Consider the following 13,554-nt stretch of genomic DNA (forward strand, 5'->3'; position numbering starts at 1 on the left):
GCACAATCAGCTTGTAACACTCCAAAGAGAAAGGAAAACTTGAAATCGCATCATATGACCCCTTTAAACTTGTCACTATGGTAATGTTGTCTAGCTGCCTAAAATTAGTAAATGAGTTTATGGCCACTAAGATTATTCTGTACACAAAAATAGTTTATTCAGCAAGGATTCATAAGTTGTTCAGAAGTGACAGTAAAGACATTTATGAAGTTTAAAAAAGATTCCTATTTTAAGTAAATGCTGTTCTTCTGAACTTTCTAGAATTGTGAAAAAATGTATCATGGTTTACATCAAAATACATTACAATTTAAAATACACTACCAGTGTACCAGTTTTTGAACAGTAAGATTTTTAACGTTTTTTAAAGAAGTCTCTTCTGCTCACCAAGCCTGAATTTATTTGATACAAAGTACAGCAAAAACAGTAACATTTTGAAATATTTTTACAATTTAAAATAACTTTTTTATTTTTATTTACATTATTTGAAAATGTAATTTATTCCTTTGATTTCAAAGCTGAATTTTTACCATCATTACTCCAGTCTTCAGTGTCACATGATACTTTAGAAATCATTCTAATATTCTGATTTGCTGCTCAAAAAACATTTATTATTATTAATATGCTGAAAACAGCCAAGTAGAATTTTTAAAGGTTTCTTTGATGAATAGAAAGTTCAGAAGAACAGCATTTCTGATGACACTGAATGTATTATGTGACATTGAATACTGGAGTATTAATATTTAGCTTTGATCACAGGAATAAATTACATTTAAAAATATATTCAAATAGAAAGCAGTTATTTTTAATAAGTAAAATATTTCACAATATTACTGCTTTTGCTGTATTTTGGATCAAATAAATGCAGGCTTGGTGAGCGAAAGAGAATTCTTTGAAAAACATTACAAATCTTACTGTTCAAAAACTTTTGGCTGGTATTGTATATTTAAATTAAAAACAGTTTTTTAAATTGTGAAAAGTATTTATGAATATATATGAAAAACTGTTTTACTGTATGATTGATAAAATAAATGCAGCCTTGATGAGCATAAGAGATGTCTTTCAAAAACATAAAACATTTTTACCGACCCCCAAGTTTTGAATGGTAGTGTGTGTTTGTGTTGGTAGCATCATTTCAATTGTTTATTTTTTGCATGCTATAATTTATCAGCAAAAGTGTGTTTATGAATTTGTATCTGTTGCATATAGCAGTTATGGTTGTATGTTGTAAAATTAAGTTTATCACAATAAATTTTTCAATAGGAATTTTTAATCAAGTGAATATATTTTTATTTTAAATGTTATATTTTTATAAAAATATACTTTTTTAATGTTAACATTTAGTAAATATTTTGTGTAAATTATAAAAATGGACACTTTAATAATGTTTCTGTAGTGTATTTCCACAAGTGATGAAATGATTTTGTGACATTTTTTTTCCTTGCACATACAGTCATACATTATTTGTGGTGAATCCAGTGAAAACGTTGGCAGTGCAGATAGTGACTAAATTCTGACTCAGCTGGGCAAGCAGAATAAAATCCTTATTGTTGATCCCTGAGCAGTGAGCGACACCGGATTACATTGTACTGGATTCTGCCTGACAGTTCCACGCCGTATCTCTCCTGTTGCGTCTGGCGAGCTGCAGTCACGCAAACCCTATCAGCGGGAGGCGGAGAGAGGTGCGAGGTGACACGGCAGCTACATGCAGACAGATGTCAGTCTCTCTTCAGGCTCCAGGCATCAGAAGGGCTGCTTCCGGCTCAGGAAATGATTCAGCTTTTGGACTAATGGTTCAGTTTCAACTGTGTGCTACATCCATCTGCAAAGAGATTTTATATCTCTCATTCGTTACCTTTACTTTAGTGCTATAGCTAAAGAAATGATTCCTCATGCCTGTGTTGATGACTTGTGCTTTTTCTCCATTTAGTTCAGTCAGGGATTGGTTGTGGAATGGCCTTCCATTTTCTCTGGAATGGAATGGAAAGAAAGAATCATTGACCATTTAGCAGCTGGGTTCAAGACACTTGTAGAGAGACTGTGAATTACATTTTTACGTTGTGGAAATATGATATTGGTTGAACCAGAGAGAGAGCTTTAGGCTGAGTGTTTGCAAATGTTTGAAGACTCACACATGGTTCAGATTAATTTCATATTTATTTAAACTCCTATTTTAATCTTAGTGTATTGTAATTTCATGTGTTGGCTTATTAAACCTCACTGTAGTTTATATTTATTTTAATTTCAGTTTTAGTAATTTTGTACTTCAACTTATACTTTTTTTATTTCATTTAGCTGCCAGGGTAACATTTCTAATTTTCTTCTTTCTTCTTTTTATTTTAGTGTTGTCATGTAATATTTACATTTAATTTTATGTCTGTTTTTTTTTTAAATGTTTTAAATAATGTTAGTTTTGGTTTTAGTTAACTATTACTCTTAGTTCAGTTGTTAACCTGAATCACTGGTCTTTGAGCTGTTGACCCAACCGATTCAGTCTGATTTGCAAAAGAATTGTTCAGGTTTTGTGAATTAAGGAGCCCCGCTATGCAAGAAAAAATAAATAAATCGTGCGCACGATTTACTAATTCGTTCCCTCGATGTACTAAAACTTGCAAATGATTACTATTTCGGTCCATGTATGTTGCGTTCATTCGTTTTTTTATTTAATATTGAAAACAGAAACATGAGAAAACAGCACCATTTTTATTTTTCGTTTTTTCAAAAACATGAAAAGACAAGAATTCGCCTTAATTTTTCGCTTTTACATTCAGGGGTAGAAAATGGATAAACAGTTTGAATATTCAATTTCCACATGTGGGAGGGAATTAAATGCCCCTTTCCACTGATTGGTCAAGCAAAAATGAAACGGTGCCGTCATCATGTCGTCTTCGGTTCTGTGCAACAGAATAAGAGTCCTTTTAAGTTGTTTATTGTAACTCCTGCATTTCGTCTCTCTTTCATCAAACAACCAAACTTTAACAAATTGACAGGGTTTACTTCTGTGTAGGCATAGTTTCTCTATGGCAAGTATTAGGTGCTAATTGCAGAAATATGTATGTACCTCGGATCTGCAGCCACATTACCCTTTTAGTTTATTTCTTTGGCGCTCCGCACAGTTTATTTAGCTGTCCAGTTATCAAAATCTGTGTGGCAAAGCTGCGTGACACATTATGAAGCGCAGACCAGTATTGATTTTAGTGTGAATACGCAGCAGTCATAACTTTTATTTTAGACAGTACAGTTTCATTAGTAATGAATATGAATTTATTTCATTTTAGACACAAAACAGTGTGTTTTATTTGACATAAAACACAGGCGTTTCATTCTTGAATGAATCCGAGTCTTTGAATTAATCGTTTGTGTGAGTGGTTCAATGATCCATTTGCTTTGCTCCTGAACAAATCAGCATTTTAATCAGCATTTTGAACGAATCGGTTGAATTGATGACTCTATGACTCATTCATCAACACAATGACTTGCCGCCACCTACTGGCGATGTAACCTTCATAATTCAAGTATCCAATTGTTTCATTTTGTCACTCATTTCATATTTCTGTAGGCTATTTATAATGTTTTTGTTTAAAACATTAATCTCATTCCATAATGCAATTGCTGTGTTAATGCATTTACTGCCGTCTGAGCAGCATTAATTGTGTAAATACATCTAAATTCAACTTAAGATGCAGCTTCTGTGCCACAGTGCAAAGATGGCTTTGGTTGGTACTGATGTAATTGGTAACACCTATAATGTCATATTTTTCAAATATTGACTATATTCAGGAATTTAATATTAAAGGTGACAGACATATTTTATAAAGTTAGAAAAATGCCCTTTTCTATAAAAATAGCATGTATTATATACATGTGTAACATGCCGTCGGATAATGACAGTATCATATAAACTTCTCTATGAAAAAAAAACAAAATAATAAAAAAAATAATAATCAAAACGGGAAGATAGCTTTATATTCACACTAAAACCAATACTGGTCTGTGCTTCACTATAATGTAAATGTCACGCAGCTTTGCCACACAGATTTTGATAACTGGACAGCTAAATAAAATGTATGTGTGTGCCAAAGAAATAGACTAAAAGGGTAATGTGGCTGCAGATCTGAAGTACATACATATTTCTGCAATAAGCACCTAATATTTGCCATATAGAATCTATGCCTACACAGAAGTAAGCCCCATCTAGGCGCTGCCCCAGTATGGTTTGTGTCAAGCCTATTAGTCTGGTTGTTTAATGAGAGGGAGATGAACGCAGGAGTTGCAATAAACTCTTTAACAGCGGAGGACTCTTATTCTGTTGCACAAAACTGAAGACGACATGATGACGGCACCGTTTGATGCTTGCTTGACTAATCAGTGGAAAGGGGCGTTTAATTCCCTCCCACACGTGGAAATCGAACATTCACACTGTTGTATTTTCTACCCCTGAATGTAAAAACGGAAAATCAAGGCGATTTCTTGTTTTTTTCATTTTTTTGAAAAAACAAAAAATGAAAATGGTGCCGTTTTCTCATGTTTCTGTTTTCAATTTTAAATCAAAAAATGAATGAACGCAACGTACACCGACCTATTTCGTTCCCTCGATTTGCTAAATCGTGTGCACAATTTACTAATTCGTTCTCTCGATTTATAAATCGTGTGCACGACTTAGTATCGAGGGAACGAATTAGTAAATCGTGCACACAATTTATAAATAGAGGGAACGAAATAGTAAATTGTGTGCACGATTTAACCTACTATTTTTTTCCTGCATGCCATGTGTGGGGCTCCGTAGTGAATCATTTCATCATCAACTGATTGATTCACAAAAAAAATGTGACAAAAAAAGAATAATTAATTTATAAATTGAACATCACTGCTAAAACTCACAAAAGACTCTTCATCTGTTTGATTGAATTGGCAGCTATAAATGCACTAAACGTTGATTCTGACGGAGGTGATGGTTCAAATCAGTCACTAGAAGGACAGTGTAAATGGTGAGGTGCTCTTTAGGGCTCCTGAGAGCGTTTGTGGATGAGTGAGTCTGGTCTCCAGTGGCAGCACTATAAAGGCTCTGTTAATGGCTGTGGCTTTTGGGAGTCTGCAGTGCTGCACTCCTAAATTGTGTCATCCTGACAAAGACTGGGAATCAGACAGTCTCTCTACCTTTAATTCATGTGTGTGTGCTACCAAATTTTTCTTCAGTGATTTTTCTTTAGTTTTTTTATGGGTCTTTCTTATTTTTAAAGCCTAAGCAAACTTAATCCTGGGTAATGTTTCATACTGTTCATGTTTTACCCTCATTATTCCTTACTAAGTTTCAAGAAGTTCATTAAATTGATCAAAAGTGGCAGTAAAGAGATTTATAATGTCACAAAGAGAAATGACTGCCTAACTGTTCATATTTCTTGCAATTTCAGGAATAAATTACATTTTAAAATAGATTAAAATAATAAAAAAAAGGTTGTTAAATTGTAAAAAAAATATTTAACAGTACTACTCTTTTTGCTCTTTTTTTGTCACACAAATGCAGCCTTGGTGAGCATAAGACTTCTTTCAAAAATATAAAAAAATCTCAACAGCTCCAAACTTTTGAACAGTAGTATATCTTCTAAATTTCGCCTCAACTGACAATTTGCCATCATGAGTTTATCTAGGATGGATTTCTAGGATAATTTGTTTCCTCCTTTTTCCATCCTTTTCCCCAGCACTCTGTTGGCCAGAACTGCCCCCCCCCGATTAATCGGGTTAAAAACTAACAGTTTTCTTTTTTTTATTTTATTGACAAAAACACACTATTCCACATTCTGCCCAATGTCCTTAAAACAAACGTGCCAGCTGAATGCTATGAAAACATACAGTGCTTAACAATTTATTAGACCACCTGCCATAATAAAGAGAAAACACATTTTAGGAATTTGTCAAAAAATAGTTTAAATCAAAAAAAATGTATTGTCATTTATTTATAACTAAATACTTTTATTTATTCACATAACAAAAATGGCCTCCTATGCCCTTCATAGTTTGCGTTCTTGCTGGCATTGTTCAAGTACTTTTTGACTGTAATTGGGTATCTGAAAAAAAAAAACATATAGTGCTCTGCCTTTCTTTCATAGATAACAGCAATAATTATATTATAGCATTAGAAACAGCCTACTACTGTTACTAAAGAGCTTACACATATTGGAGGACTAACCCATACAGAAAGCTAAAAAATTATTTTGGCAATCACCAGTACTGTTAGTTTAGAGCAGCAGTGGCACAAACCATAATTTGTTAAAAACCTTACATAAATTTGTTTTAATAAATTTGTTAAGCATTGTATATAGTGAATATAGTTTAAATCTCTGCATTAAAAATTAAAATAATAATAAAGATGATAAAGACGAATAAAATCACAAACCCAGTGGTAACCAATAGGTGAGAGTAATGTTCTGCAGGAACACACGTTCACTTTGACCACAGTCAAGTCATAGCCCGATTCGGACGGTAATTGTTTCTCATATGGACGTCTGGAAAAATAAATGTACGTATCACCTCAGTGATAAAACTAATGAATTCCGAATAGGGCTTAGTGTCTTAGTTTCTTTATCCTGTTAAAGGCGGTTTTGAAGCGTCTGATATTTATATTCAGACAATTACACGCTGTTATCCCCTTACAGTTCCTACTCTCATAAAATATGCGCAATGCATGTTGACCTTTAAAACTTAATTTAACTTTCAACAACAGATATTTCAGCACAATAAATGTTTTTGCGCTGATTATTAACTGTCTCTGACGCGCGTGCACGCGCCCGCCGCGCTGGCGCTCATTCAGTAAAGATTCAAATTTAACACAGACTGTCAGGACGGACCTTTATGCAAAAATGGAAATGCTCGCGTGAATTTGTGACATTTATACATAAGGAAATGACCGTAAACTGAAAGATTTTGCGCTGAGGACGCACACGCATCATCGGTCAAAGCACTTGACAGGGCAAGCCATTATGCTAATGCATTAGCTTAAAGCTTAAAATAAAGAATTCTTATGTTTTGGGCAGCTTGGATCACGTAACTCTCCCGCAGCATCTCATTCTTTTTCCTCCACTATTTTTAGATGCATTTTGTCCATAGAAATGCGTAATTCAGTGCTGTAATTTGACACAACCGGCTGAAGTTGGACGTGCACTGAGGGCAGACCCGACTAATCGATAATGAGAATCGTTGTCGATGATTTTCATAATTTGCGCTGAGGACGCACACGCATCTGTTAAACCGCCTGACAGGGCAAGCCACTACGCTAATGCATTAGCTTAAAGCTTAAAATAAAGAATTCTCATGTTTTGAGAAGCTTGGATCACGTAACTCTCCTGCAGCATCTCATTCTGTTTCCTCCACTATTTTAGATGCATTTTGTCCATAGAAATAAGTAATTCAGTGCTTTAATTTGACGCGACCGGCTGAAGTTGGATAAGTATGTAAACTCCGTTGGACGTGAAATGTGGGCAGACCCGATTAATCGATAATGAGAATCGTTGTCGATGATTTTCATAATCGATTTTATCGATTAGTTGTTGCAGCCCTAATTAATTCATTAATTCATAAAAATAAATAAATACAAACATACATAAGAACACAATCACGATGTTCATGTGTGTTTTGTGTAGGATTGTGCAGTTTTACAGATTGTGACTGGCTTGTGAAGTTTGTATCAAATATGCAAGACAAGAATGCAAAAATTAATTATTTTGGAAATTAAAAAAAATACGTTAAAAAAGAAAGAGAAATAGAATTTCAAGGTCATTAAGAAATATTTACACATCATGGTACACCTTCTTAGTTTTCTCAATTAGCAAGTGTGAAAAACAAGTTAATTTTTGGAGCCTGGTTGTATTCATGTGTTTTCATGTGAAACAGCTTCACATTTCAAATGAAGGAACCCAATTAAAGAGTTTGATGTATTTCACTCTTTCTGCGTGGGTTTCTTTTGTTAATGAAACCTGATGAAAATGTTTCTCCACTCTGTATATCACGGTCCTGTTTGCTCTGCGTAAAATACAATCCTGGGGACGTTTATATGGAAGCCCAGTAGAAGTGAAGATCAGGGATCATGAGAGGCTCCACGCTCATCCATCTCTTTCTGTCTCTCTTTGTAGAATCCCAGTGCCCTCTGTGTGATTGCCAAGGTATCTCCACGGCTGCGGATCCTGGCAGTGTGGCACTGGAACTCTGCCATTTAACGGAATTAAAAGGGGATTTAGGGAGATGCGTGTGTTTGCGGGGGGATTGGTGGCCAGCAGAACTGTGCACCAGAGTGTTACTTAACATGTTTACTAACACACTAGCCAGGAGGCAATTACGTCCCATAGTTCATCCCGACCTGTTCTGATTGATAGCTACTCTCAATTGGTTCCCGAGCGTCTGATTGTTGCTGGGTTAATGAGACGGCCCTATCCGCCTGGCTCCAGGGGACGCAGCCTTTTCAGAGCTGTTGGTCTTGTGTGTGTGTTATTAGATGCCATATTGGGCTAAGCTTATTTGGATAATCAGAGAGGCCCTTTCCTCTCTCTCTCATTAGTTCACTCTCTCTCTCTCTCTCTCAGTAATTGTTGGCTGTGTTGTGCTGTGCTCTGCAGTGCATTATGTAAATGCATAAACCCTCTGGTGCAATGGTTGCACAGTGCCAGCTAGTGTATGACAGTATCTGCCGGGGCATTGACCGGCATGGGCTTGGGATGGGGGTGGGGTGGACTGCGCTGTCGTCGTCATGGCAGCCCGTGACTCACAGTTGTACCCTGTGCTACTTAAGTCACGTGACCCCTCCGTGAATAACTCCTTCAGCGACCTCAGCAGTGCCGCCCACTGAGAATGAGCATTCACACCTGTTTTATGCAAAACAAGATGCACATACATGCATGTAAAGCAGCGTGTCATGCTTCACTCTCATAACAAAAAAATGCATTTTTTTCAGGTATGCTCATAATAATAATAATAATAAAAAATTATAAAAACAAAATTATAAATAAACAGTTCATTCATTTTAATCAAAATGAACAGTACTACCATAAAATGCATATTATGGACACCAACATAACATTTTCATTAAAATCCTTTAAATAAATTATGACAAAGTTAGCAACGTGCACATGGTGTTTGGATTCCACATGTAAAAATTATTTTTTAAAACTATTTTTTTAATATTTAAAAATATTCACATAACTTTGTCTAAATATTGTGTAGTTTCCCGTTAATTTATTACTTTTAATTATAATGGGAATAAAATAACATATAAATGAAATATATATATATATATATATATATATATATATATATATATATATAAATAAAAAACTCTTTATATGTGGGGACGTGTTAGAACGAGCCGTTTTAGGTAGGCGTGGCTGACTCTTAACTTTTATAAAGAACATCTCTTTGGATTTGAGACTTTAGTCTTTGCAACTTTACAGATCTTCTTTATGCACCAAGAGCTTGTAACACTCCAAAGAGAAAGGAAAAATTGAAATCGCATCATATGACCCCTTTAATATTTTCAAATACTTAAAATGTAACATTTAAATACGTTTAAATAACTTGAGTATTTATGTTTTCTTCATAATAATATTTTTATTCTGCTGTATTGTAATGCATTTAGGGTCTTTAGCATGAATTTTAGTAGTTTGATTTGCTGTTAATTTATTACTCTTAATAATCTGAATTGAAAATATAGATGACTTTCGTAATTAAAACGTCACTTTGTTCATCAAGAATTTTTTGACAACTTTAATATTTTTTTAACATTTAAATTATAAATAGTTTTAAATATTTAAGTTAAATATTTAATAGTTGAATATTTAATATTTAACTTTTAATAACTTGAATATTAATGTTTCCCTAATAATACATTTTATGAATAGATTTAATACATTATTTCATTAAAAGATTACTTTGTGGATCATCATGGTGTTTGGATTCCACATAAAAATTATTAACAAATATTTGTTTAATATTATTCACATACTGTAATTTTTACATTTTGTGTAGTTTCCCATTAAAAAGTAACAAAAATGTTTTGTTACTTTTTAAGTCAATAAAGGACAATACAGTGTAAATACAATGCACAACATTACAATGGTCAGTGATAAACTGACATGATTGTCAGGTAAACAATGCGGGAAGACTGACATATGAACTTGTTGTTAGACCGCATTAAATGGTTCGACAAGCCAAGTTTTCTATCCTGTGTTGACATATTTCCTACTTAGACAGGAAGGTTGGGTGAACATATGAAAGGGCTTATCTTTTTTTTAGTTGGCTTTATTGGCAAACAATTATTGTTTTGCAGTGAGTGTAAGCTTTATCTGTGCTGAAATTGTTCAGTTTAATTCATTAAATTACTATGTCATTGAATCGATCAGCAGGCAGTTATAGCTTCCACAGAGCTGACCCAGATTAAGAAGAGCAGGAAAGATGTTTCTGCCTCAGGTCTGTCACACTCACTGTTCTTCCACATCAGAACATCCCTCTTCATGCCTCGGCCTCAGGAGAACAGAACACACTGCGGGGCTTCGCTCTGGCTCCGGCTGGACCATGTGGACAGAGTGTGTGTTTTGTGTGTGAACGTGGGCATGTATTTATGTAGTAGTGGGAATAGGACATTTGCTCAGCACGCCGCGGCCTCCAACCTGGCAGGACAGCTCTGTGATGCAAGCTGTGTCTCTGCAGTGCTGCTGTCTTTCCTCTCTTTCTTTACCTTCCTCTCTCACTCACTTTTTCCAGGTTGAAAACAGTGGAGATTTTGCATGTATACTGTGGTTGAAATATTAAATATTTACATGGCAGTCAGTGTGCTAGATTGGTTTTAAGTACATAAAAGAGGAGTAAAATCACAAAATAGGTAGCTGACACATAACCTGGCCGTAAACATTTATTTTGTTCAGCATAAAGATTTTAGGTTCAAATTTACTAATGGATAAGGAAATGTATTTTTCTCTTTTAAGCTTTGAGTTAGCATTTTTACTCAAATTATAAATTAATTCTGAATGGTGCTGTGGTGGGACAAATTAATATTTTAAGTACAAATATTACATGTAGTCTCTCAATAAAATATGAGGGAAACATGCATTTATAATAATTGTAGAATTGAAAAGATTCCATGGTAATATAAAATTCAACAGATGTGTGGTGGTCACAAGTGTTTGTATATTGGTTACTTCATAGTAGTTTCATTTGTGGCATTTTTTTTTTTTTTAGAAATTATTACTTTTATTCAGCAAGGACACATTAAATTGTTCAAAAGTGACAGTAAAGACATTTATAATGTTACAAAAGAAATGCTGCTATTTTAACTTTCTTTTAATCAAAGAATCCTGAATATCATGGTTCCACAAAAATATTATATTTATTTTGTAATATTATGTTGTTTTCAACATAATAAGAAATGTTTTTTTTATTATCAAATCAGCATATTAGAATGATTTCTAAAGGATCATGTGACATTGAAGAAATTCATTAGAAGAATGGAGTAATGGCTGGATTTCACAAGACTAAATTACACTACATTTGAAAGTATATCAACATAGAAAACAGCTTATTTTCTTTTTCTTTTTTCTTTTAAACACAATATTACTGTTTTTTTAGGCAAATGCAGCCTTGGTGAACATATTAGACTTCAAAAACATCTTCATTTGTAAAACCTTTCATTTGTAAAATATTAATTTCCTTGGATTAGCCAATCAGAGGGGAGAGAGAGATGAAAAGAGGCATGGTGCATGTCTGAGACGCAGAATCCACAAAGTAATTTATCCCTTTTATGTTCTGAAAGGATTACATGTTCTTTTGTGTAAGGAGAGTACAACAGAAAATTCAAAGCTATGTTAAAGTTAAAATAAATGTGCAAAGAAAATTATGGTTTTTGCCCTAGACCAACCAGCAGGTGGTATCACCTGAGCTTGTTGTTTGAAAAATAAAAGGAATGTTTTTGAATGTAATTTATCCTTATTTATTTTTCAGATCAGCTGGGCTAAGAGAGAAGACATTGAGAAGACTCAGAGGTGAAGAGCAGGCAGTGGACATCACAGTGTGAGGAGGACAGTGTCTCGGACCACACTTCCTCCAATAAACACTGCAACTGTCACACAGCTGGTTTTAACCAGGCCAGTCATTACGTTTGACCCCACTTTACCGTCTCAGGTGTGGGGAGCCATTTAGTCACGACAGACAGACATTACTGAGATCCTCCCGCCCTTCTCAAGAGAAAACATCACTTTTATATTCACACCTGTTACTAAACCCCAGCAGATTCCTTCATTATACTTTTCGTTTTGTAATCACTGACCAAACCCTCTCTCATGGGAGTAACATAGAGACCAGCCCAGCACAGACACTCTCTGTTCTCTTTCTCTCTCGCATTCACACACTCACACACACTGGTCTGCACCTTGTTCAGGATGCCCTCCTCCTCCAGAGTGATTAGCTGGGGAAGGACGCGGCTCTTGTGGTGATTGGAGGGGGGAGCGGAGCGGAGCTGGACCCATGTCGTGGAAGCGGAACTACTTTGCTTCAGGCAGCAGCGGGCTGCAGGGGATGTTTACCCCACGCACCATGACCTCCATCGCTCCCAGCAAAGGCCTGAGCAATGAGCCGGGTCAGAACAGCTGCTTCCTAAACAGCGCACTGCAGGTAAGACTGAAATTTGCTTTATATCTGTATTATGTTTATGGGTTTTTCTTTTACAGATGCTGTTCACACAGGGTCCATGCCAAGTGGCAAACGCAAGTAAAAATTGGCTTTGAGAAGTGAAAAGTAAACTGAACTGTTGGCCTGTAGCTTTATTATAAACTGCAGCATAATACTAGCAGGGTTCCTTTGGTCATGGAAAACCTGGGTATATCAGGGAATAAAGTTAGGATTTCCAGGCCGTAAAATATTAAAGAAATAAAAAAAAAAAAGAGAAAAACTATAGACATTTCAGTGAAAATATGTATTTTTTTAAATTATGAAATTATCAAAATATTTTATTGGCTTGATATTGACAATTGTAGATATTTATCAGCTACATGTCTTTTTTTCTAAATAAAAAAGTAGTTTAAAAGTCATGCTCACCAAGGCTGTATTAATTTAATTGAAAATACAGTAAAAACTATTTAAAATAACTCTTATTATTGTTAACATTATTACTGTTAATATATGATCTTTCAGAAATCATTATAATATGCAGATTTGGTGCTCAAGAAACATTTTTTTTTGTTATTAATAGTTTTCAATAGTATTTAATTGTTTTTTGGTTAAAAAAATTACATACTGTTGCTACTGCTACTCTTACATTATTACTATTATTTATCAATATACATGTTATAGTACATTTAAATTCATATTTGGAAAAAATCACAATGTGTCTTTAAACTTTACCAGAGAAAAAAGAGAGAAACAAATTGATTCTATAGGGCCTTAAAAATGTTATTGTTACATTTTTTTGTTTTGAGTGAGTTGTGTAAGTTTTATGATTTAAATTATTTAGACATGCTTTTTGATTAATAACATTTAATTTAACCATTAAAACAGTCTAGAAAAAAAAAAAAAAAAACCGGA

General features: G+C 34.4%; 1 protein-coding gene across 6 annotated transcripts in view; it reads left to right on the forward strand.

The window, feature by feature from the left end:
- The window catches only part of usp54b (ubiquitin specific peptidase 54b), a 127,458-nt gene that overhangs the window by 40,704 nt on the left and 73,200 nt on the right, over positions 1 to 13,554 (forward strand). For all 6 annotated transcript variants that reach the window (XM_016499915.1, XM_016499919.1, XM_016499912.1 and 3 more), the window contains exon 2: positions 11,977 to 12,645. In XM_016499915.1, the coding sequence (XP_016355401.1) occupies positions 12,499 to 12,645 (147 nt within the window). In that variant the 5' untranslated portion in view covers positions 11,977 to 12,498. The remainder of the gene's footprint in view (positions 1 to 11,976; positions 12,646 to 13,554) is intronic.

This window comes from Sinocyclocheilus anshuiensis, unplaced genomic scaffold, assembly GCF_001515605.1.
Source record: "Sinocyclocheilus anshuiensis isolate Anshui unplaced genomic scaffold, SAMN03320099.WGS_v1.1 scaffold230, whole genome shotgun sequence".
In the NCBI taxonomy this organism is placed as follows: Eukaryota; Metazoa; Chordata; class Actinopteri; order Cypriniformes; family Cyprinidae; genus Sinocyclocheilus; species Sinocyclocheilus anshuiensis.